The sequence below is a fragment of the Astatotilapia calliptera genome, chromosome 16 (assembly GCF_964374335.1).
Source record: "Astatotilapia calliptera chromosome 16, fAstCal68.1, whole genome shotgun sequence".
Lineage (NCBI taxonomy): Eukaryota > Metazoa > Chordata > Actinopteri > Cichliformes > Cichlidae > Astatotilapia > Astatotilapia calliptera.
Genome location: NC_137437.1, coordinates 5,789,092 through 5,814,862, shown reverse-complemented (window position 1 = coordinate 5,814,862; position 25,771 = coordinate 5,789,092). Strand labels below are relative to the sequence as shown.

Genomic DNA, 25,771 nt, shown 5'->3' with positions numbered 1-25,771 from the left:
GGCATCAAAAGTCAGTGATTTGCGAGCGTTGAAAACACGTTGCCTGGTGAAAACAGACCGTCTGCTAACTAATTATACATATTTAAATATAGCACACATCTTCCTGCACAGAACAAAACAAAAAAACACGTCATCCACTCATGTTTTTAGTCTTCAATGTATAATATTTTAATAATCACAAGTGCAATATTGAAATGCCTTAAAAGCCACAATATTAGCAACATGTTTTTCAACTGAGTAAACTTTAAGCAGCTTTAGAAAATTAAATAATCGTTTCAGTTTACTGCCTAAAACAGAAGTCACTTCTAATAACTTTAATCACCTAAATTTATTGTAACATTACATCACAAACAACACAAATACAGCAATACTAGTATAAAATTATGATGATAATAGTATTATTATTAATAACAATAATAATAATAATAATAATAATGATATAATGTATTTCTTTATATAAGTATAAAGAAATAAATCAGGTGGAAGAAACAGAAGACCAAAAATACATGGAGGAAAATATTATGTAATTTTACAAAATATAGTAAGAAACTGTTTAAATGTATGTGTACACACATATGTTTCAAATACTGTCCAGCTGTGTGTCAGCTGTGGCATTTGACCATCTGTTTAAACAGTCCAAAAAAAAAGAAAAAAAAAAGAAAAGAAAGAATACAAATAAAAACTAACAACCCCACCCCCCAAACAAAAACAAACCCAAAAAAGAGTTTTAGAAAAAGCCCACATATTTTGTTTAGTGTAACTAATCTAAACATCTCAGTTATGGCTCAGTGTTTGGAGGAAAATTCTTAGCCTTGGTGTAACAAATAACATGGTACTTTTAAAGTAATGCATTACCTCATTGTTGTTGTTGTTGTTGTTATTATTATTGTTATTTCAACATTTTCTAAAGTTACAACCTAATACATTCACACAATGCATGTCTGAATAGCTGTTGGTCAGCTGGTACAGCTCTTTATTCAGACTCCAAAAATGATCTTGAGATCTGCCAGAGAGAGTTTGGAGAGGGTGTTTCCGGTTCCCGACAGCACATTCTGTGCCAGCTCCTTCTTCTTTGTCTGCAGTGTGGAAATTTTCTCCTCCACTGTGTTTTCACACACAAACCTATTGACAATGCCACATAGACACACACACACAAACTATTAGCACAAAGAAACGCAGTTTACACATCATTGTTACCATTACATGCTTAGTAAAACTTAAAAATAAAGATGCAAACTAGAAATTTTGTGGAGATTCAGTTAGAAGCTGATGCGTCACCTGTGGATGGTGACGTCTTTATATTGTCCCACTCTATAGATGCGGTCACAGGCCTGATCCTCCAAAGCTGGGTTCCTGTTGAAGGGTTAAAATTGAAACAACTTTCTTCTACCTTACAGAAATGTTTCTTAAGTTTGGAATAACATAATCTCTGCAAAACTGCAGAATGCATTGTGTGACGTCTGCACATGTTTGTTTATAACTGCCTTTAAATTGTCCTTTGCCATTCCTTATAATGCGAAATGTGAAGGCACAAGATACTTTAGAGGATACAAATTAAATTAGAGAGGATAAAATATTGAAAAAATTATTTGCACAACAGATATATTTCAAATGCAGCTTGCTACATTAAACGGCGAACGGCAAACAACAGAAGTGATACTTTTCCAGCTCTTTGAATGACAATGTGGCTCTCACCAGTGCATGTCAATGAGGAACAGGTGATTCCCACCGATCAGATTCAGTCCAACCCCCCCGGCACAAAGAGAAACCAGCATCACCTGAAGCAAAAACCAGAACAATTAGGCAGCACTATACATTTAGAGCTGTGCAACAAAACAGTTTGATTACACTCATTTTCATCATTATCACTTCAAGCTTAGTTCTCAGCTGCATAGCACACTTGGTATAATGATCACAGCTAATCTAGAAGTCCCATCATCATCATTATTATTATTACTACTATTATTATTTACATTTCAGTGTTGCAGCAATTTCTGTTTATAACATATAATTTATTGTTGTTTACTTTTTATTTAACTGCATTCTTCACAAATGGAGCAAACATTACAAAAACAGGAACAGTTGGCCTTACATTTATGCACAGATTATCAGTGCAAGTACAAAAAAAAAAAAGAGTAAAAAAAAAAAGAAGCCACTATTGCTGTTTTACATAGTGCATCAGTGTTTTCACAGTTTTTTGTAAACTGATAAGTTTTTTAGCTTAAAGAAAAGAAAATCTCTTCATGTCTTTGATATTGCTCACTGTGCCATCCAGTCATTCTTAATTAGGGGTTCATGTTTTAATCATTTACGGGTTATTGCTATCCCATTGGCTGTGCAAGCAATCTTCTTAATAAGCATTTGTCTTTTACGGATAAGTTGCTTGCAGTGCTACATAAATAAATCGTACAGAAAGAAAAGTCCATCTGTTCTTGTTTCTCCTATCTGTACACAGTTTAATTTAGGGGTTATAAAATATCTTAACAGGTAGATATTCTGCTAATCGTCGTCTGTAATGGAAGATCCCAGAGTCTTTCTCCAGCTTAGATTATTTTAATGTATTTTCGCTGGCCGGACGTCAGAATAAATAAAACAAGTTTCTTATTGTTGTTGTTGTCTTATTGTTGTAAATTTGAGTCTTTTGTATTTCAAAATCTTATTTAGATTGAGCGGTAGAAAGTGGTACCAATTTCATTCCAATATTTAAAGCTCCCATTGATATCTTACTGGTGTGATAATTTTATCATTTTAAATATAGGTCCTCTGCTCTTGATGTAAAAAATGCCATGTGGATTTTCCTTGCAGCTCGTTGTATAAAAGTTGTTTTTATTTTTTATAAAAGTTGAATACGTTTATTAGTGAAACTCTGTTAAATGTGCAGAATGGATTAATCCTCATTAAGATTATGAACATCTTAAATTCTACATCGTTTTCATTCATGTCAACTCCTTTACTTGGTGCATTACTGCCACCTGTTGGTTAGAAGTATGGAAACCATTGTGCCGCCTCATTATGCTTAAATTATGCTCCTGCGGCTGTGTCTCTTTGTGAAGGTAATTATCTACAGGGAGGAGGTCTAAACATGCTCCTGTGCAGTTCTCCAAAATCTAAACTTCACATTGCTCGACGTGTATGATGATGTAAGTCGTTCGAAAGGTGATTAGCTGAGAAGTGGACCGGAACAGGGAAGGGAGAGAGTGGGGTTCACCAGGAATGTGATAAATGCAAAAAAAACCTTCAACCCCCCCAGTCGGCTTCATTCAGACATGCTCCATTTGACAAAAATAGAGACATTTACCTGTGGTCCCTTTGGGTTAGTGTTGAATTCTTCCACCAGGTCCATGCGGCGTTTAGGGTTGACGGTCCCGTCGATGACGCTGTACGTTAACCCCATCAGCTGCAGATGAACTGCTACAATTTGGAGCATGCTGGTCCACTGGGACACGATCACACTGGACAATAAGGGCGAGACACGCCATGAAGACCACATATGAGAAGGTAACATGAAAATTGTTATTAATTGTGAAAAAAAAGACATGAACTCTGAATTATTGTGATGTGTAATGTTTTACCTTTTGTGATCATTACTCTTCTCTCTGATCGCCTTCAGTTCAGAGATGATAGCAGAGATCTAGAAGGAAAATTGATCTTTTAATACTAACTAACAGACTTTGAACTGGACCACCATGCGCTCTTATCACATACATTGTGCATTTTCCCTGCCTCTAACAAAGACAAATGGTCAGCTATGAATTTTAAAACATTTAGCATGAAAACAATCATGTCAAATCACGATTTAGAGCTGAATCTGTGTGGGAAAGATCCAAAGGCTCCAACTGAGGGCAAACAATCCACACCCAGTGACTTCATTGGTGACTTTATTGTGACTTTTGATCAACAAAAACAATCATACCCTGATCTTATTTCACCTTCTATATCAGACAGCAGCACACATTTTCACATTCTGCCAGTAACTGTGATGTTAGTGTGCTGATCTATTGCCCACCTTGGTGCTCCTGCTGGTGCCCTCAAACAGCTGCGAGGGGAAGCGTGTGCCATTGAGGGCCACAGAGTCTTTGGGATCAGGGCCAGATGGCGAGGGGCTGGAGGAGAGCGACAGAGCATTGAGCTGCTCCTCCAGAGATAAGACGATCCCATCACCCTGCAGCTCCGATGAGTCCAGAGTCTAAGCACAGGAGACAGGTGTGAAATAGGTGTGTGCAGTATTCAGTTTGTATCATTATGTGTGTCTTTTTAAATTATAGACATTGCTGGAAAGCCTTATGACAGCACGTGAAAGTGTGTACCTTCTTAAGAAGTGAGAGGTGACAGCAACATTGTCGGAGGCGCAGCAGCAAGGACAGGATGTGGACGGTGCTGGACACCTGCTTAGCCTGCTGGGAGCTCGACAGAGCAGGATCAGCCTGGGACAAACCAAACTCCTGGGCCACTGGAGAGACAGAGAGAGTGAACACTATTTTAAATCACCATTACTGCTACTAGCAAACACTGATTGCTAAAAGAGTTTGACTTAAGGCAAAAGTGCCGTCCCAGCTTCCAGTTTAATTTCTGTTGTTTTCTACACGCAAATTTAATTATGCACCTCGTATAATAATATGCAATCGTGACTGCAAAACAACCTTTGCTCAGATTACGTTTATTTATTGGTGAGGCCTCACCTTTCTCAAAGGGATTAGAACTGGAAGTGCTTCCTTTCTTCACATCATTTCCTTCATGTTGCTTTAGGTAGCTCTGCAGAGTAGATCTGGAGGAGAGAAAAATATATAATTGACTTTTTATAATTGACTTAATTCCTAGTTTCACAACCCTCAAAAAGGTAAAAACATCAAGATGTCCAAATAAAAAACAAAGATGAAAATGCAGGAAATAAAATAGTGAAATGAACAATACAAACAGAACGCCTTGGGCTTTAAAAATGTTAATTAAACCCCTAACTGTAACTCTGCCTTTGCATTTCACAAAGGTTCATGTCTTTCTGAAAAGATAGACTTTTACCTGGACTGGGCAAATAACACATCATACACAGCCTGCTCATCCTCAGAAAGTTTGAGTCGATGCACCTCGGAAGTCCGATCAGGAAGAGACACCTGAAACAAAACTGCTTTAGTTTCTGGTTATATTTTGTAATTAAACATACACTCCCAGAAGCTAAAAGATACTTTGCTTGTTTATGTTTTTTAATTTAATGGTGGCAAACTCCTAATAGTGAGTGTATTTCCTGATGTGCTACCATAAAGACAGATGTTCATGGAGTCTGTGTGTGTGTCTCTCTACCAGTGGTTGGCCTGTGCTGTCCCGTTGGTCTTTGGTTCGTCGGAGCAGCAGAGTCCTGGTCAGGATGTTGAGTCGCTCTCTGCCTCTCTTGGAGCCGTTGTCCACCTGAGCTTTCCACAGTTTGTACTCGTCGAACGGAGAACAACGCAGAAACCTGAAAAGACAGAGGAACGCAGTGAAAGAACAGGATCTCATTCATGAAATACATTTATTATTCCTAATGTGTTCATTTCATTTGTGCTTCCTCGTCTCCTCCGTCCTACATCCTTCTGCTTGTGAAACAAATATTAAGCTCAGTCCTCCAGACTGAAAACTGTATCTGGAGGACAGAGGAGAAAGGAGCCTTTCCAGAGGAGCTGTAATCGAGGATGCACTGGTGTATCCTTTGCATGTTTTTATCTTCAAGTATAAAACATCCATGTCACACAGCTGAAATACACAAGCCAAGGTTAGAAGAGGATTTGTCAGACGTTGTTTTAGTTATTTAAGAAGCTCAACTGTGTGATCAAATATTCCAGACTTCATGATTTATATGTAACTTATTAAAAACAGGCGTATTATCTCGTCAGTCTGCACCATATTATGAAAATACTTAAAAACTGTCCCAAATATTAAAAACGGACCACACATGTGCAGCAGGCTAACAAAACACAGGATGGGTTAGAAACTTGTATTCACTGTGCTGTTGTCTTACTTGAGCAGCGAGTACATGTCCAGCAGGTTGTTCTGAATGGGTGTACCAGTGACAGCCCAACGGGCTCCGGCCCTCAGCTGACAGACAGCCATGGAGGTCTGCACTTTTGGGTTTTTGATGCTGTGGGCTTCATCCAGAATTATGCGGGCCCAGGACACTCGCAGGAGAGGAGCTGAGCCTGGACGCTGAAGAAAAATAATGGGAAGTGTGTTTGTAAGTTATTTCATTTTGCTGAAAGTGATGTTTCCAACACTGCTCTTATCTTAGTAAGAAATCACGAAAACAGTATTTTCCTTTTTAGTGCTGCTGCCAGCATCTTCAGTGTTAACACTGAAGGCTTTGGTTCCGGTCGTATATGTAGTATTTACCACATCGTCCTTATCCGTGTTGGGTTTATCGGCCTCTTCTTTTTGGACCGGGATCTCCTTGGACACTAGGCTGTAGGTAGTCACCACCACATCGTAATCTGCCAGTCTGGTGGACACATGCACAACACTGTATTTAGTTTTTGTGACTCAAATGTCCTTCAAATGGGAAAAGAACAGCTGTAATGAAGATCTTTGACATGTCAAAGAAACAATGACAGAGCTGCTCTCCACTACTTTGCACAAACACAAGATCAAACATTTACAGTACACAAATCAATTCCCCCGTGTGCATCATTTCATTTTGTCTGTGAAAGCATGTTTTCCCGAGAGGTGTGCTTTGCAAAAATAACGACAGTTATGACAGCGGAGCTCCTTTTTGTCTGCTTTACTCATGTTTACGACTGTACTGAGTTTTGGCTTTTCCAAGCTTTCTCTTTATGAAACATTTGCAGGACATTCTTGTTCCTACAGTGCTTTACTATGACCTCTAATACCAACATTTTAATATGTAATTGTTTGGCACAAAGGTAAAAAAGGTCAACTGTCACTGCAGGAACTTTGTGTGGCTCCTCAAAGAATAAGATGCGACTGCACCATTACAAACTGAGATAAAGGCAGAGCGGAGAAATAAACAGCAATGTGTGTGTGACAAAGTTTGCAGCTTTCTTACGCTCTGGCACTTCTCTCACGGTTCGGGCCGTGGTACAGGTACACCGTCAACTTGCCCGTCTTGACATGTCTGTCAATCTCCTTCTTCCAGTGGTGCACCAGGGAGGCAGGGCAGATGATAAGAGTGCCCTTAGACAACACAGGGATGCAGTCTGGACACAAAAAAACAAGGAAATAGCTAAAAAAAACCCCAGGAAGAACTGTATAATTTTATTTAACTAGATTTTATTTGATCCACTGAGTCAATGACAAAAGGTTCTTGTTACCAGTTTTGGATAACCAGCTATCCTTCTTCTTCTCTTCCATCTCCTCCTTGTCCTTTTTTGCTTTCATCTTCATGGCCAGTATGAGAGAAATCATGGTCAAGGTCTTCCCCAGACCCATGTCATCCGCTGATTGAAAAGAATACAAATGAGATGTACTAGAAAAAAGATGAAGAAATGGTAAGAAGCGAGGTGTTCCTCTCTTTGTCATGTGAGCAAACTGACTGGCCTGAGGAGACCATTTCTGTACATAGAATAGCAAATTAAATGTAACAAACAGACCCCACGGGCTTATTTCCAAAAACACTCACCCAGTATTCCTCCACAAGGACTCTGCGTTTCTCTCCAGAGCAACCAGGCCAAAGCTCTCCTCTGATGGGGCAGGAGAGGCACCTGAGCAACCAATCACAATGCAGCAATCTTAGCCTAACATCATCGTCCAATCAAAAGAGGAAATAAAGGCTGTACCATTCTAAATTGTGACAGTTTTGTCAATAAAAGAAAATGTTGTGACGCAAAAATGAAAATTAATTAAAATATATGGACACATAAAGATTACATTCAGATGCAATTTCTTAGAGCATAATAATGTAAAACTATGAGCTACAATCGGAAGCTATATTTCTAAGGCTGACCTTAAAATGTGGCTGCAATACTAGAAGCAGAAAACCATCCTCAAAATGAGAGTAAATAAATGGTACTCAGTCAGACACCAGGTATTTTTTATGCAGTGCAGCCTCAGTCTGAGCAGTCAAATCAGAGTAAAGATGGCGCTCGCCTGCGCTGAGTGTCATGTAAAAATTGCCGATAGATGAATTTAAAAGTGGGCTTTCATATCTTGAAATTTTGGATGATGCTTTTCGGTGAAACTATTCGTGTAAGATTTCAACCTCTCCTGCTAAGAGTTGTCTGTCATCCACTATCTTCTATATCACAACAGCTTAAAAATTCTAAATGTAACTATTTACTGACAGAGCCGAGCACTAAGCCTTGTGTAATCAGTCAGAATATCTGAGTGCTGCTATGAGTTTCCTTTATTTTTGAAGTTTTTGTGAAAATGTAGTCGTTGTTGTCAGATTTTTTTTTTGCCACAGTAGTGAGTGAAGCAGTGTGTAACACCTTGATACCCTTGGGATCAGGGGCCTCAGCCTCGGCATCAGGACAGGACTCCAGGGACTTGTGGAGATGGTCGATGGCCTCACAGGTGGCATTTTTCACCGCCAGAAGACGGTCGTTGGTCATTCTACCCCCATAAAATGTCTGTGCCTGTGGGTATGCTGGAAACATTAAGGATGAATGATTAGCAATCTATATTTATTTCAAGTTAAAAAAAAAAAATTACACATTTTATAGAAGTGTTTCTCTTTCCCATATGGCATACCTCCATACATCTGAGAGTATCCCTGGCTCAGCTGGAGCTCCAGAGAGCCACCAGAGGCCTGATGATGGTGCAGGCCCGGGGCTGGAGGAGCAGGGAGCAGGATGGTCCCGCCCTGCCGGCTGAATGGATTCATCTGAGTGGTGCTGAAACCAGAATCAGTGCTGCTACACGCTTCCTCAGACTCTGAAAGGGAGACACAGACATCCAGCCAAATCTAAAAAACCTTGTTGGTTTTATTATTACACTTTCACCTGCACGTTTGTTTGACAGAAAGAAAATCAAAGAACATCAAATTACACAGCGCTTACTAAGACAAAAAAGTCCCTCAAGGTTTTGCCCGTGTAAGCATAAGGGCTTAACTGGGAGTATAGCTGAGGTACATAGTGGAATAACTAAAAAGCACTTGAATAAACCATCTGAAAACACTATTCTATTATTTCTCATGTGCAGTGTGACTCCTACCAGGCTGAGAAGCAGCAGTGAGGCTCAGTGACTCCAGGGCTTCCTCCAGCTCTTTAACCTGTGTCCTCAGCCTCTCTCCTTTATCTGGTAGCGCCTCCAAGTTTACTGAAGATAGAGTGGCCTGAGTGAAGACAAAGAGCTCTCATAAGCCTGAGTATTAAACTAACCAGCTGCTCTGTAGTATTTGTTGTTGTGATGTATACAGTATTGGAGTGTGTAATTTATGGGCTGTTATATATGCTGAAACTGAAGGATTAGCAGTTAGCTAATACCAGCCAATTAGATATCAGCCTAATCATAAATCACATTGCTGGACTTGTGAACTAAACTGTACTTAACAGCTACCTCAGCCTACTCTGTCAGCTAGTGTAGCTAACAGTGGCAACTTTAACATTTAAAGAGAAAAGCACATTCTGAGAGCTTGCAGATTATTTACTATGATATAATTACAAGTACTACAAATATTCTTCGGTGTTTTGGGAAACGCCGGCTAGGAGTGACTGATATGAGTATATCAGGGTGGTTAATTAACAGATTTCTTAATGCAGACACCTTTTTCTGCTGGAGCTGAACGGTGAGCAGGTTCTGCAGCCCTTTGGGGTTTTCCACCGGCTTTTTGATGTTAGAAGCTGGCTGGAATCCTGGGAAGTTGGTCAGTGTCTTTTGGACAGTAGAAACAGGAGGAGTCTTTTGCGGAGCAGGCTTCACCGACACCAGTACCACATCATCATCATCATCGTTTTCGGGACTGTTGGGCTGACTGGACTCTGGCTGAGTTGGATTGTCAGGTATGGGGCTCCTGCTGCTGTCAGAGTCTCTGGATGCATGGGTGCAGCTGCTGTTTTCTAGTATTTGTTTGGTTTCTTTCACCTGAGAGGTTTCAGCATCAGATGGTTGCTGAGTCAAGTTCCTGTGAGAAACTGGTGCAGTTTGATTGATTGTTTTGAGTTGATGTTTGTTTGATGACTCAGAATGAACAGTCTTGACGTTGGAGGAAGAAATGCCCTTTTCTGCTTCTCCTTGCTTGATGCGGTTCTGCTCGGGTGTGTCTTGAATCTTCTCGGTTCTTTTTTCAACACTGTTTTCTTTGGGACTGTTGTTCTCCTCATCTGAAACTCTCTTTTTTAACTTCATCCCCGGTGGAAGTTGTTTACCCCGGTAAGTATCCGACGACCTGTGCTTATCATCTGCCTTTTCTTCCACTCCTGCACCTTGTTGCCTTTCATTTTCTTTCTGGTAATTTGCTCTTCCTTCAGCCTTGTGACTTGCTTCTCTCTCTTCATGTCTATTGTTGTGCAACTTTCTCCACCCAGAGTCCTTGTCTGTCTGGCTTGGTGCCTTAAAGGGGTTTCGTACAGGTGGAAGACATGAGGGCTGTAGCTGTGTGTCAGACAGAGGGCTTCTCTTTTCTGTTTCTGGCTGCAATCATGGAAAACAACACACTTTAAAAAAAATGTATCATAGAGATTTACAGAAAGGTGTCTAATAACAACTAATCCCTAATGTGGTGTTTAAAAAGAGTAAATAGTTCAGAATAGGAAAAATACTTGTTCATACCATTTAGCTACATCCTATTTAAGGCTGCAACTTATGATTGTTTATATAATAAATGTATTAATCAATGTGTACGCCAGGAAAACCGTAAAAAATTTACAGTTACAGCATTAAAGAAAAAACAACAAAAGAAAAACAAATACAAAAGAGGTAAGGATTACTTTTGTTTTGAGTGACTGACCAATGAACTGACTAATTTGTACAAGTTTAATTATTAGTGGAGTAGTGAGAATAATAACTTAAAACTTTAATTAACCGCATTTTTAATAACTAATAACTATCTTTAATTAATATCTCAATGCGATGGCCAGAAACCGTTGGTGATACAGATATTGAATGTATATAAAAAAACAAGTGTGTGTTGGGAAGTCTGTGACAGCACTTACTGCAGTCCAGGGTACATTTCCACACCACCTCTGGCCTGCTTTTTTACCTACAGCACATCGGTAGAACAACCTGGAAAACGAGAAGGAATTTGCAGTTAAATACACAGTCTAACCGACCTGGTTTCTAGTCATATAAGCTGTGTATAAGCATGCGATTTCAGATTTCTTTCACACACACACACACACACACACACACACACACACACACACACACACACACACACACACACACACACACACACACACACACCTATAGCCCTGCTGTTGCTGACTGTAGTTGAGAGCCTGGAGTTCCACCATTGAATCTTCATGATGGAGGCAGTGTGATGGTGAAATGCTAGAGACATGATAATTCATGTCAATAAAACAAATATTTGTGCAACACACACATTTGTTTATCAATAACTTTAACAATATGTCACTGAATAACCAACACTTTTAACCTCAGATGTTTGGAGAGAGCCAATGAGTATAGTAAAGTTGGCTACTGAGATGAATGGAACAAAAGCAATGTAAGGATATAGTCAAGGAATAGTCAAGAGATTATTATTTGGTTCAAACACAGTGACAATGACTGCTTCAGGTCTGAAAATACAGTAGAGTGGCCTATTGTCATCGTGGGAATACCTGGTTTGTTGACTAAAATCACATCCTTGCTTGTCAACGCAGACGTAGAAGCTCTTGCCTTTATTTGGTCCATCTTTTAATCCGGTTTTTAACATACACACACCACCTGTGACAAAAAGGTCTCTTTTTAGAAACACGTAAAAACTCGAAGTGCAGAATATTTAAACCGATGGTTAAACTAATTATTAAACTATGTAAGCAGCAAACCTTTATCTCAGGATAAAAACACAAATATCCAGTTTAGCATTTTATAACACATAATTAATCACCACTGACCGATTACCACTTACCGTGGATACTACATACAACCTTTTCCATTTTATCAACACATTAGTTCAGTTTCAGTTACTAGAACGTGAAGGGAAGAGCTGTATTTTGTATAGACCAATCGCAGCTCTCGGATAACACATCCGCTCTTCAAACGTCAGTATAAAAGTCAAGGTCCGAGTTATTTAGCAAAATTGTATTATGATGGACAAAGAAATAATATATAATAATGTATTAACATCAAATACCAATAACTATTGAATATATAACAATATTAAAGAAAGCAAACTCAACAAACACCAAATTGAATTTGCTTGATGACTCTTATTGTGCAATATATTTAACTTTTAACCGGATATGATATAAGCTAGTTCCGAGAACTTCCGTAAACCTGTTCCGTAAAAAGATTTTTTTTACATGTATGCAGAAGCTGCTTTTCAGTTTAAAAAAACCGTATGTTTTGTATATAAAAAGCATTATTTATCATTTCTATGAAATGAAAAGACATTAAAAAACAGTTAGTACTAGCGTGATGTAAGACTACGTTACCCACAATGCAACAACAACTTCATCGTTGGGTTTTTTTGGTCTCGCGGGCTTTGTTTTGATATGGCGGCAGGCTTCGAATTTTTTGTTTGTTGCCTTTGTATAAGGCCCGATTTCATCACAGTAAACCTGCTTTTCTCCTGAGTAACAGGTAATGTCGATGTGTTTTGTGATGCTTGGTAATGTTGTAGTGTCGTCACTACGGTGTAACATCCGGGAAAAGGTTTTATGAAATAAATAAAATGCATCCTGCTAATAACGGGAGAGTGTGGATGAGGAAGCCAAGCCTTTTAAATAAAGCGACATTTGACAAAAATGAAAAGAGCACTTCCACATTCCACGTGAGCCACATGTCATAAATGCCACCATTCTCTCCTATGTTTTTTAATAGACAGTGTTAAGATGATTGTTCGTAACCAAATATCTGGAACTGACTATACGGCTTCTATGTAGCAACCAGAACGGAAACCAATCTCGTATTAAAAAGGCAATGTCTTTTTTTTTTATATATAACGTCTCTATATATGGTTTTATTGGACCTGGGCGTCAGCTATAGGATGTTGGATGGTGTTTATTTGTGGCGTGATTAACTCTTAACCTGTCACCATAATCTTTCGCTTAGATCCCGGATTAGACTATCCTGCCTGCCACATCGCGGCCGTCATGTCATCTCCAGCTGGCCTTCAGTACTCCCAGGCAGACTTCTTGGCCCGGTGGATGCCAAGTAGCACCAGAGCCGGAGTGATCCTCAGTCCCTCTCCGGATTTGGCTGGACCCTTGGGCCACACCTCTGCCGTGGGATCTTCGCCCATGTTGCCAGACGATTCCTTCGCTTCCGATTTTGCCCCGTTGCCCGCTTCTACAGACAGCAGCTGCCTGGGTGTGGATGCATTTAGACGGGCAGCAGGAGGAGAGATGACCGAGTCTGACAGGCCGGTGAACGGTCTAAACTCTGTTCCAACGAGAATTGCAGATGGACAGCTGGACACTTTGGACGAGATGGCAAGCAAATCACAGGATCTGCCCCTTATGATGAAGCTTGAACAGGTATGGACATCGGTGCTTTTCAGAAGCTGTTTTGACCTGTAACTTGAGACAATCAAGTTGTTAAAAGTATAAAATTTGGCATATGTGACTCGCCCTGCTGCTGTGCATCTGAGGAGATGGACTTTCAATACCTAACATAAATGACACAGATACTGGGAGGATCTTTAGTTTTACTGGTTTACTGATACAGGGGTGAGACAAAGCAGAAAAAAATGAACCTGTAATTCATTTATTAATAATGTAAAAACATTTGGACACTTTAATCCCACTTTAATCTCCTAATATATGCAAATTTTGGGCCCTGCGTGGACTTCATTGTTGATTACATCACTGCTTCCTGTATACTTAATGCACCTCCATCACACACACTCCTTTACGTTTCTCTGCTATTAATAGAATTTTCCCTAAGGCAATTATGTTGGCTGGGACACAGATGCAATTAAACACTTAGACTATATGTCAACTGGCAGTATGTGCAGCGCATGTGAATTGACACTGAGCTGAAACTACTCAGAAACATCTATGTTAAGTGTAGCTTAAACCATCTGAAAAACACAGATACCATATATTGTGGCGATCGAGTTGGCAGTTCGTCTGGTAATCGGAAGGTTGGCGGTTCGAGCCCCGGCTCCAACAGTCTCGGTCGTTGTGTCCTTGGGCAAGACACTTCACCCGTTGCCTACTGGTGGTGGTCAGAGGGCCCGGTGGTGCCAGTGTTCGGCAGCCTCGCCTCTGTCAGTGCGCCCCAGGGTGGCTGTGGCTACGATGTAGCTGCCATCACCAGTGTGTGAACGGGTGGATGACTGATCGTAGTGTAAAGCGCTATACAAATACAGGCCATTTACCATATATACCATATATATTAGCTACACCATATCTAATTAGAATTGAATGTAATATGTATGTGCAGTTAAAGAAATGGCAGCAGCACATGCAGGAGCAGCTAAAAGCTCATCAGCTGGAGGAGCTGCTTCATCTCCAGGAAGAGCAGCAGAAGTTACTGGGAACTCTGAATGGATCCGAGCACTGCACAGGAGGTCAGAGAGTGAAATTACATGAACAACTGCAAAGTGATCATTTTGCGTTCAGGGTGAATGTGGTGTGCATGTATTTATCCTGCTTTATAAACTGAAGTGATGATAACCCATCTTACAGAGAGTTCAGAAATGTCTGGACCAGAGTGGGTTGAGGACACGCTCCACAGGTCATGTTACACACAGCGCTCATACAGTCCTGATACAAATCACCGTAGAGTCCCACAGGGCTCTACGATCGGCCGTCAACCAGAACAGCAACTTTCACTAGTTGTCAGACACGAGCAGCCACCCAAAGGTCAAGCATCTGAGGAGGGTGACCATGAGGAAGAGGGTAAGATATATTTATTTTAAATGTAAGTTTCAAATGTAAGGCCCAGGGTCCAGAATCGACTGACCAAAGACTCCAAACCGGCCCACTGCACAGCTTCACATGTGTGAAATGTGAAGGAGTACATAGAAAGTTACCACCACCACAAAAGTTGGTAACTAATAGATAAACAATTAAATGACACTATCTACCATAGAAATGCGTTTTCTTTTTTTTTTTGCAGGTGGTCCACAGTAAAGAATAAATTAGACATGATATTTTATTACTACAGGATAGTCTGGGCTATAAATTTCCAAAATATTTTCTCTAATTTTAAATATCTGTCATATAGTTTCACTCTTTCAGTTTACTTAAGATCAAAGCGGGCTGTATGTCTCCTATGATGTAAAACAAGTTTGACATCCCTGGTTTAGAGTAAGACACTTGCACAGTTTCTTGGTATTTGTTTTCTATAGAACTGCCCTGTCTTTCATCACATGGTCCACATGTTTTCATGGTTAACCGCTTTGTTTTTTTAGGTTCACTGGACTCCAGAGAGGATGAGGAGGAGCACAGTGTCAATGCGAGCTGTTTTTCTGAGGAAGACGACATGTTGATGCAACATAATGCTGTGGCAAGGACTGAAGATGACAGCAGAACAGAAGACAAAATCTTTCATGACAGGTAAATATTACATAGTCTTGTATTTATGTAGTATTAACATCAGACTGTCTCGACAGATCAGTGTTTGAGTAGGGTTTTGTTTGCCTCCTCAGACCTATAAGGCCAGGTATTGGTGGTCAAAAGCAGACATTTGAAGAGCTGCTGGAGGAGCAGCTGAAGCTGGAGGAGCAGCGGCTAAAGTCTGCCCAGCAACAACAGGTCAGAGGATGTGTCACGAGTGCTGAAAAGTATCAATAATGAACCATTCATTTGAGTTTTGCATTCTGCAGGTGACAACCTGATATAGGAATGTAATGTCTGCACAAATGGAGCCTGTCTGTATTTTGCAATAAAATACTCTATTTAACTGGAAAAACTAAAAGATTCCAATTTACATTGAATTCAAATCTTGTCCTATTCCTTGAACAGAGTCAAGATGGAGCCAACGCTGCGCAAGCCCTTCCTAAGAGAGCCTTTTTGAAGCGAGGAGAGGGCCTTTCGAGATTTACAAATAATCGGAAAGCTATGTTCCAAAAAACGGATGTAAAGGACTCCAGACCACCACCGCCTCAAGCCAGAGTAATCTCTCGCAGCAACTCGGAGCCCGCATATATTCAGAAAGGAGCCGCAAACAGTGCCCCACGGCTTCCTGTCCAGCGTAAAACTGCTACACTCAACAAGGAGAACCGGTTGAAGGGACTCAGTTCACCTCCTCACGATACGCGAGCAGTGACTAAAGTAGCACGGACAAAGGTTTTAGGTAGTCATCAGAGACAGAACACAACAGGACCAGAGTCTGTCCAAACTGATCCAGGTGGCAGACCAGCCAAACATCAGTTGGGGAAAGTTCTGCCGGTTCAGGCCGTGAAAGTCCCGTGTCTCAACATTCAGCCATGTCCTACAACCAAACAGGGCGGGAAGTTAGGACAGGCAGGGACGGCTGAAAATGAAAAAAGCTGTGGTTCAAAAGTGGAATCAGCAGAAGCAGGAGGGGTTTCTAAAGGAGGAGACCCAGTTATACAGGATTCCTTTGAGTTGTCTTTTCAGAAGAAGCTCCAGCGATGGGAGTGTGACCGACAGCTGGAGAGCATGGAGCTGGGAGAGTTTGAGCTGCTGGAGCAAGCGGCTGAAGAGCTGTCCTTCTCATCTAACTCCTCCTTTGTCATGAAGGTGCTCTATTTCACTCTCAAACTCATCACGCTTTAATTCAGCACTTCAAATGCTCAAAAGTTTCGATGCCTAGTGTTACAATTTTTTGTCACACAGTTTTTTGTTTTGATAGCGTCTCTGTTTCCTTGTTTGTGTTGTTTCTGGTTGTTGGGATTCAGTATTTCTGCTGCCTTTAAGTGGTTAAAATCTACTATTGAATTTCTAAAGAAATTACCAGATTGGGTTGCCTTTCTCCAGGACTTTACTGTTAGCCGTGTGTTATGTAGACAATAACCCCTCTCTCCCCAAAAAACGAATACTCTGCTCATTGCTTGCAGGTTCTTCAGATGGATCAACAACGACAGCTGCAGACTGTAAAGGGGCTCCACCAGCGACGCCTCTCTTCAACTCCCATTAAATCACCTCCTAAAGGTGCATTTCAGAGGTGCAATAGTGTTGGGAACACAGGTGGCTTAGCATGTGAAAGCAACTCTTTGAACTCAGAAGCATTTGTAAAGACAAGAAATGATATACTAGAGAACAAAGAGAGCATTAAGGAGACACAGGGCATTGAGAGAGAGGACAAACATGACATCTCTGACACGACACCCTGCAGCCGCTCTGAATGTGGAGATGACAAAGTGGTCAAAAGTTCTCTCTGCTTCCCTGCACCTATTAACCCACCATATGACAAGCGGTCGTATGAAGATGAGGATAGTTTCAGGGACTCATCTTCAGATGTGGCTGAAGAGAATGATGTGGAGAGTAAGAGTGTCCACAGCAATAGCGAGGACTCCACTCTGATAGAGGGCAAAGACGGCGAGCAGGGGAGAGTCGTGTTTGATGACGACGACACATGGAACGACCTGGAGGACACTGCCATCGGCACAGCCGATGAAAGCAAAGAGCTCAGCCCGATTTCCAAGCCGACAGCCAGAGAAATTTCTCCCCCACAGAAAACTTTGTTGAGGAAAGTGGCTGTGAGCAAAGGTGTGGAGCTGGGGAAGGCCACAGGTATCGGTTCAGTCAGTCTGGAGCCTGATCATCCTCCGGCCTCCCAGCTCATGACAAAGTTATTCCCCTCCCTGAAGCCAAAAGCCCAGAGTGCACCACTCCCTCTTCCTCCAGCTGCTTCTGTTGAGTCCAAAAAGCCAGAGGAGGACACAGGTTAGACAAATACTTTCTTTGTTTATTATTGCATTAGTAGAATTAATGTTGATTGAATGTTAATAAACTTATTACAGTACAAAATATCAGCAACTCTGATTTTGTGTTATAACCCTGCAGCTACATGAGTTCATGTGTTTATTAAATGAAAAATTGATAGTAAAGCCAGTTAAAAACCACACATTCCTCAGTGTGTGGTTTTATTATTTATCAGTTGTGTATGCATGTTGTTGCCCTCAGGCCAGCAGGTCCAGTCGAGACAGCTCAGGGAGAGACTGGCTGAGCTGGAGATTGAGATTGAGAGATTTAGGAAGGAGAACGTTGCGCTCACCAAACTCAGACAGGAGAACGAGAAAAAACAGGAAACTCTCAGGTGATATGGTCTTCTTTGCATAAGCAATTCAGTAAGGAGTGAATGCAAGTGTAAAAACTTAATAAAAATATAAAGACACTGCATCTGGTATTTGGAAGTAACCTCTTCAGTGTTAAATCCAGCTCTGTTTTCTTTTGGGAGAAATAATTTCATAAAATGTGTTATTCCTCTCCTTCCTCATGTAATGCACGTTTGTACTTTGCTGTTTGTGCTGTAGGTCAGAGCGTTTGGAGTTTGAGCAGATGAGAGCAGAGGAGATGGCCAAGTTTGAGGAGTACAAGAAAGAGGAGACGAGGAAGCTGCAGAAGGAGCGCAAATTGTTTGAGAAGCACGTGTCAGCGGCCAGAGCTATTCCTGATAAGAAGGAACGAGAAGAGATCCAGGTGAGCGTGGACATGACGCGCAAAATAACCACATGAATATGTGCTCAATGTGTAAAAAAGCAATACAGGAGTAATCAAAACATGACTGTGGAGCAATTAAATTCAAACATAATTAAATAAAGGATATCAAATCTTATTGTTTGGTGATGGTATTAATGCTTAAAAAAAGGTTTTGAGAAGAAGATATTTATGTGTCTGCCTTTATTCTCCCTTTGCTTCTCACATCAGGAGTTGAAGCAGCAGCTGAGCTCCCTGCAGGAGGAGATGAAGAGAAGGGAGAGTCGCTGGTCCTCCACACAAAGCCGCCTGCGCCAACAGATCGACTCCCTCAGACAAGAGAACAGTTCACTGCGTGATGAGGTGCCTGACCCCCCCTAACGTTTTCTCTGGTTACACACGCGTAGCTTTAAAATGCACCGTTTATCTGGATTGTAAAGAGTGGGTGAAGGCTGAAAACTGAACCCTGCGTCTTCCTGTTTGTCTTTGAATTGAAGATCCACGTGCTAGAGAAGCTCCGTCTGAGTGCCTGGAAGAAAAACCCTGCGGCTGCTGAGAAGGAAAGTCCCAGAATGTTTGAGAACAATATGCCACCTGTGACCAAAGGAGTTAAATTTGCTGTAAGCTCATTTATAAAGTCTGTTATTGTTATCTAAAAATGATGACCCCGTGTTCTGAACTAAATACCTTATATCAACATGCAGAGGAAAACATGGGAGAAGTTATAGCCCCAAAACACTTCATTTTGTTTTTTTTACTATCATCAGTGCTTTGGCAGTCTTCAGAGCTTTAGCTGTGCAGGAACTCTAATTATTCTTCTCCAATTTCGACATTGCTGAGTAACTGCAAAATCACACTTTGTTTCCAGAGTCCTCTCGACTCCAGAGGGAGTGACAGCAGCCCTCCACATGTCAGCTCTGCTCCAGCCACTAGAGGGAACTCCAGAGACGGCAGTCAGGGTGCTGCAGGTACAGTCAAGAGTTTCCATGGAAGGGTTTTTTTAATCTTTCAAAATAACTGTACAAATAAGTGTCCAAAGCCATTTCAAGAAAAACTTTGGAAGCTGAGGTTGTCTGGCGATAAGTCATCTTTAGCAACTCTGAGCCAAAAAACAAACAAACCTCACCTTTTTTTTCCATCTTTCAGCTCAGCATAAGTAGCGTGGTTAACTCTATTAGCTTTTATAATGTCAGTTTGAGCTAGAGCAGGCCTACAGACCCAGTGCACGTAGTAGCTGGTGGACGTATTGGAGTATTTGACATGTGTATATTGAGAGATTTTATGTCTGTTTCAAGTTGAGACTAGAACAGGATTAATAGCGTGATTAGACCTAAATTTGCCAGGTGGACACAAACAGACTCCAAATCATTGATGTTTGTGTCTGCTGGGTTTGTAAATAGCTAATTTTCCCATATTAATAGATTTTAATCATCCAAAAAAGCCTGGGATTGGCTCAGAGTAAAAGTTTAGGAATTTTTAGAGTTTTTGTCAATGATCATCATTAATGATTCTCATAAACACCTTGAAAAGCACGAATGGTCGAGTCTTTATTGTCCATATTTTTATTCTCTGCAGGAATAAAGAGCAGCCTGAGGAAGCCAGCAGGGCCAGGCTCCTCTTCCACCTCCGTAGCCAGCAGGAAGTCAGAGGAGAGGTCAGCACCTGCCGGGAGCCAGGAGAACTCACCAAACCAAGAACACTTATACAACTGCTCTCCAGTAAGAGCATCATCAGTGTCATACAAACACTGCAGTGTTTCCTGTAAATGATGCAAAACACCTACTGACATCCAGATAGAGGAAGAGGCAACGTTTATGGCACAAATTTAAGATACATTTGAAAGGTCAGATGTTTATTAGTCTGATTCTGCATCAGGGACAGAACAATTAAAGTCTTGTTTAAAAAAAAACAAAAACAAGCTTGTCTGTATGTGCTGCTCTGTCACAGACCTCATGTTTAAAATCTTCGTATTGCAGAACACTGATTCTCCGACAAATGAACTTGAGCTAAGTAAGGCTGAAGAGACCGAATCAACCAGGGAGGTTATCACACATCCTGATGGCAAGGTGAGAAAATAAGATGTACATTCATCCTGATATTAAATACTAATGTGAGCCACCAGACAAGAGATGTGCTGAAGAATTGATTTTGCTTTCTAAAGAAGTGCGTCTGCTTTATAATCGTGGTAGCAGCAGTTACATACAGCTGAGTTTGGCCCTGTTTTCAACAGTGAGTTATTTAAACAGGAAGGTTGCACTACTAAGTGTGAGTAATTGAGTCATTGTGGAATAACCTCAAACTTACATTAGCATTAGCTTTTATTGTTGATATTCAGTAGAGGCTGTTGATGGAGCTGTCCTGATGTTTCCAGTTAGAGAAGGTTTTGGTCAGCGGTGATCGTCTCATAGTTTACCCCAATGGGACCAGGAAGGAGGTTTCAGCAGACGGACTGACGGTCAAGGTCATCTTCTTCAACGGAGATACTAAACAAGTCACGGCCGACCAAAGAGTGGTGAGATGCTTGCGTTGCTTTATACTCATATTTTCAGTAAATACATGTACGCTGGTCTCCTGGACATGTGCTGTGTGTGAGGAGAAATGTTGGACTGTTTCCTCCTACTTAAAGGCAGGATGTGAGGAAGGAGGGGATGGGTGGCTCTGTCAGGCGTACACCACTGTGTCAGGCTACGTTCACACTGCAGGTCTTAATGCTCAAATCCGATTTTTTTGATCAAATCTGATTTTTCAGTGTGAACGTAGCCTTAGGGAGGGGGTGTCTAGCAGACTCATTCTGACGTATTGAGTAGAACAGCTGTTCAGAGGGAATCAACGTGAAGATATGAAAACATCTGACAGATTCAAAATTGAGAAATAAACGAGATCAGGACAAACAAAGTGATGCAGGCAGACAGACCGGGGAGGCCTTTTGAATCCGTTAGCCTTCCCGAATCACAGAACCAGAGAAAGAGCTACACAGACCTTTGCATGGTTCTTCTCTTTATCTTACTTGTTGATAACTAATGGTGCTGCCCCTTGTGCTCAGGTCTACTACTATGCTGAAACCCAGACAACACACATCACCTACCCAGATGGCATGGAGGTGCTGCACTTCGCCAACAACCAAACAGGTGAGAGCAGATGATGAAGCAGTGAAATTGCCAGGAGACAAAAGCTGCTGAGCTTTTTGCATTAGTGAGGTAATATTCCCATCTCATCTGAGTGCAGAGTAATTCTAAAATGATATAACAGGAGTGATAAACAAGATCTGCGTCAGAAATTGGTTGGGTGGGGAACTCCAGGCCTCAAGGGTCGGTGTCCTGCAGGTTTTAGATCTCACCCTGGGTCACCACACCTGAATCAAATGATTAGTTAATCACCAGGCCTCTGGAGAACTTCGAGACATGTTGAGGAGGTAATTTAGCCATTTGAATCACCTGTGTTGGATCAAGGACACATCTAAAACCTGCAGGACACCGGCCCTCGAGGCCTGGAGTTCCCCACACCTGGTTTACTGCATCATGAGTTCTCCAAAGTAGCAATCTTGAAATGCACTGTTGGAAGCAAATTGGCTTTTCTGTCCCATCAAAGAAAATTGTTAGTACTACAAAAGTCAGATATTCACTTTACTGTAAGAAGAAGGATAAAATAAAGTAATTTTAACACAACAGTACTTAGGAGTAAAAGTCCACGAGGTAAGTGTAGGAAAGGAACTTCCTTTCTCATGCTTGTCTTGTGGACTTTGGACATGTGTACCAACTCATATTCTACATTAATTTTTATTCCTGCTTCAGAAAAGCATTTTCCCGACGGCCGTAAGGAAATCACCTTCCCAGACCAGACAGTAAAGAACCTTTTCCCTAATGGCAGGGAGGAGAGCGTACTGACAGACGGGACCATCATCCAGGTTAACTCGTAAGTCGACCTTATATTTACCTTTAATCAATTTCCCTTACTACCTTTATAACAAAATGTTTTTTTTGCACAATATCCCTTACCAGACATGTACTCATAACTTAATTTTTGTAGGACTTCCGTACCCCTTTCCACTTCTGCACTGGGCCATGAGTGGTATATTTAAAATGACAAGGAAAAAAAAAAAAAAGACAGCTAGTAGAAAATAAGACTAATTTTTCCATCATATGGGAAAGTCAGATATTGTGAATGTTGGAGAAGGAAATAGCAAATACTTCATTAAAGAGTGATGATAACAGGTGGTGCTACAATTTTCAGTCTATTATGTGTTAATACATCAAACAACTGACTAGTGGTTAAAGAAATTGAGTATTACCACCACTCAAGACTAACTGGGCATCTATACATGCCGTTTCTCTCAGGGACGGCACCAAAGAGATCCTTTTTAACACAGGCCAGAAGGAGATCCACACAGCAGAGTACAAGAGGCGAGAGTATCCAGATGGCACAGTGAAGACCGTCTACGCAGATGGGAGGCAAGAAACCCGCTACCCCACCGGGCGGCTCAGGATCAAAGACAAAGATGGAAACGTCATCCTGGACACCAAGGTGTAGAAAGGTGGTGAATCTCAGTGACTGAAACTTGAAGCATTTTTATTATTGCAGCTATTGTTCAAACTGTGAAAAAAATCCAGGACATCAGAGAAGGATGTCTGGAGAATTTGGTGCTTTGTCTTTATTTATTTTCTTCACATGTGATAACAGATACAGGTGAGCTTTGGACATTTTGTTTTAACGATGTGACATAATCAACAGTTCAACCTGCTTTGATATTCTTGAGTTGACACTCCTTGCTTCTGAGATTCACAAATCAGCTTGTTGTTGTTTTTAAATACTTCTGTCTATATGTAGCAAATAGAGTTATGTGACACACTTTTGTGCCAGTGGTTTTAAGCCCACCCACTAAAGCACAACTGGCAGTGGCACAGGCTCAACAAGCACTACCCATGGGTGTAAAAATGAAAAACAGACCAATAAATAAATGCCGGTTTAACACACTGAGTAGACTTGGTGTTATAGAGGAGACAAAAGGAATGCAACACAATACACCTCAGTCTTAGATTCACAATGATTCCTAACAGGACCTTCTTTTGCACAAAAATCTGGGATACTTTTTAATAATTCAGCAAGTCCAACAATGTTTTGACTTGACCCTCTGGGTTTGTTCAAAGTAACCACCCAGTCAGCTTGTTCATGGCCAAAAGTGTTCACCAACAGATTATGTCTGTAATTTTTATTATTTTTATGTTTTTGTTTTTTTTTGCAATTTTTTCTGCATAAAGTTTTGAACTAACATTAGCTCTGTCCATAAATATTAGATAGTCATTACTTTTTACATTTTTAACCCGTTAAACACCAGTTTGTTTGTACAATGCACTTGTTGGAAGACAACCTCAGAACTCAATTTCATATATTTGCAGTGCTACTGGAACTTCTTGTATTATTAATAGTAGAGTCTGGGAAATCTAATTGATTTACATTAACATTGATTATTATGGATTGTGCTCAAAAGACACACATTCCTCCGATTCTATGTGGGATATTGCTGTGGTAGGTTTGGTGACGCCACAGACGAACAATAAAAATCTTCCTCTGTTGCAACTGGAGGAGCCGGGGAGGTAGCTCTAGGTTGTTTCCCCTGTGCCAGTTTTCATCTGAGGAGTTCCTCTGCCAAGGTGACCATAGTAAAGACGTTGTCCTTTGAGCTCCTCTGTCAGTTGGAGTCTGCACTCCTTTCCCTTTTTTACTTCCTGAGAACTTCCAGTGTTGTAAGGGTGCACAGCAGGTAAAAGGATCTCCAGAAGTAAAAGTGCTTTCAGCATGTGCTTCAAAGCTCAATAGCCTGCATCAACAGAAATTCACTGCAGCCTATTTAATATGTGATGTGTCATCATTTATTCCAGTCTATCTTGCAAATACATGTTTGTGTTTGTGCATGACATTGCAGCACAAACTGTTAGATCCTTGAGATCAAACCTACGTCAAAATTGTGTCATTATTTTGGTCCATTGGGAGTGCGGTAAGCCATCAAACACCCCTATTGGAAACTAGGAATATTACATGAAATTGCTTGTTTGGCCAAAAATTGGTAAATTATGTAATTTGGTAAAAAACATTAAAAACTACAATTCATTTGTTGAGTTTAGAATGAAAGCAATTTTACCTAAATTGCATGATTTAGTACTGTCAATAACAAGGAATCAAATGTTATTATAACAGGTTTCAACAGGCCAAGAATGGCCACGATAGAGCCCAGAGGGTTAAACTTTCTCCTACTATCCTAGTTTTGTCTTGCAAGACAGCCTGTCTGTTTGTCCCAGGATATTCCTGCTTAATATCCAAACCACGACCTGCTTTCGTCTGCTGTGGATGAACATTTGTAGTTTTCTCGTGTTTGCAACTATTTTTATTTGTAAAAATGTTAAATGCATATTTATTTCCCTAGCTGGCTGTACATATTTTTTTGTAAAATACATTTTCTTTTTAAAAAAAATTTTTTTTTTTAAATCTTTGAGTGTTTGTAGAGACCGTATCACATCGTCCTTTTCATTGCACCTTAGTAAAAACACACTGCAGAGGTCAGTGAAAATGGGAATATTTTACTTAGCACCTTCATACAGTAAAAGAAAAGAGAAAACAAAGTGCTACATGAACAGCTTTAATCTCTGCTGTACAGGAACAATGAAAATAAATAGAACATTTCTGTACTATATAAAAACTAGGAACACAAAGAAAACCAGAAGAACACAAAACCTGAACTGAAAACAAACTGAGCCAGGAAGCCTGAAAAAGATGATACATTTATTATTAGCTTGCTGTTCTGTTTATTAATAGCAAGCTACTATTAAGTCACTTAAATATACAGTTCAAAAGATTCTGCTGGTTACTTTTATTTCTTTGCAACATTTAGTATCTGATCCTGTTTGACTTTAGAGCCACAACAAAACGTTGAATCACAAATCTCCACAACACATTTAAACAGCATTGGTTCATCAGCCACAGTCTAATGGGGTCTGTATTTAACTGTGTCCTGGATGCTACTCACTCTCTTTGGTAAGGTTAAGAATGACTGTGGACAACTCGAATCATACAGATGCAGACATTTCAGAAAGCATTCTTTCTAAAGAAATTTTGGTGCTTGAAATAAAATGCTAAAAACTTAC

At 40.6% G+C, this 25,771-nt stretch overlaps 3 protein-coding genes across 4 annotated transcripts in view; 1 reads left to right on the top strand and 2 right to left on the bottom strand.

The window, feature by feature from the left end:
- Positions 1-143: 143 nt before the first annotated feature.
- On the bottom strand, positions 144-12,107 carry ttf2 (transcription termination factor, RNA polymerase II). 2 transcript variants are annotated; one of them, XM_026145666.2, is made up of 23 exons: positions 11,990-12,107; positions 11,700-11,805; positions 11,323-11,409; positions 11,073-11,142; positions 9,685-10,551; positions 9,133-9,253; positions 8,671-8,853; positions 8,409-8,566; positions 7,601-7,682; positions 7,293-7,418; positions 7,028-7,178; positions 6,358-6,463; positions 5,990-6,174; positions 5,296-5,449; positions 5,017-5,108; positions 4,680-4,765; positions 4,308-4,450; positions 4,007-4,186; positions 3,573-3,631; positions 3,299-3,452; positions 1,696-1,778; positions 1,279-1,353; positions 144-1,122 (listed from the first exon to the last, which is right to left on the bottom strand). In XM_026145666.2, exons 1-23 carry the CDS (start codon positions 12,015-12,017, stop codon positions 978-980), a joined length of 3,441 nt encoding a protein of 1,146 aa, XP_026001451.1. In that variant the 5' UTR covers positions 12,018-12,107; the 3' UTR covers positions 144-977. The 2 variants fall into 2 exon arrangements, with proteins under 2 accessions (XP_026001451.1, XP_080146757.1); XM_080290631.1 differs by lacking the exon at positions 11,323-11,409 and having other exon boundaries at positions 11,990-12,105.
- Positions 12,108-12,488: 381 nt separating this feature from the next.
- cpap (centrosome assembly and centriole elongation protein) lies at positions 12,489-25,770 on the top strand. Its single transcript, XM_026144060.2, has 19 exons — positions 12,489-12,663; positions 13,135-13,559; positions 14,470-14,596; positions 14,715-14,927; positions 15,443-15,587; positions 15,680-15,785; positions 15,996-16,736; positions 17,054-17,882; positions 18,123-18,255; positions 18,473-18,638; positions 18,867-18,998; positions 19,133-19,255; positions 19,504-19,603; positions 20,211-20,353; positions 20,612-20,701; positions 21,007-21,147; positions 21,679-21,763; positions 22,427-22,547; positions 22,970-25,770. The coding sequence occupies exons 2-19, from the start codon at positions 13,176-13,178 to the stop codon at positions 23,160-23,162; spliced, it is 3,972 nt and encodes a 1,323-aa protein (XP_025999845.2). The 5' UTR covers positions 12,489-12,663; positions 13,135-13,175; the 3' UTR covers positions 23,163-25,770.
- The window catches only part of rnf17 (ring finger protein 17), a 39,178-nt gene continuing 38,657 nt past the window's right edge, over positions 25,251-25,771 (bottom strand). Inside the window, exon 38 of the mRNA XM_026144059.2 lies at positions 25,251-25,391. The gene's annotated coding sequence lies outside the window, so the exon portion shown is untranslated. The remainder of the gene's footprint in view (positions 25,392-25,771) is intronic.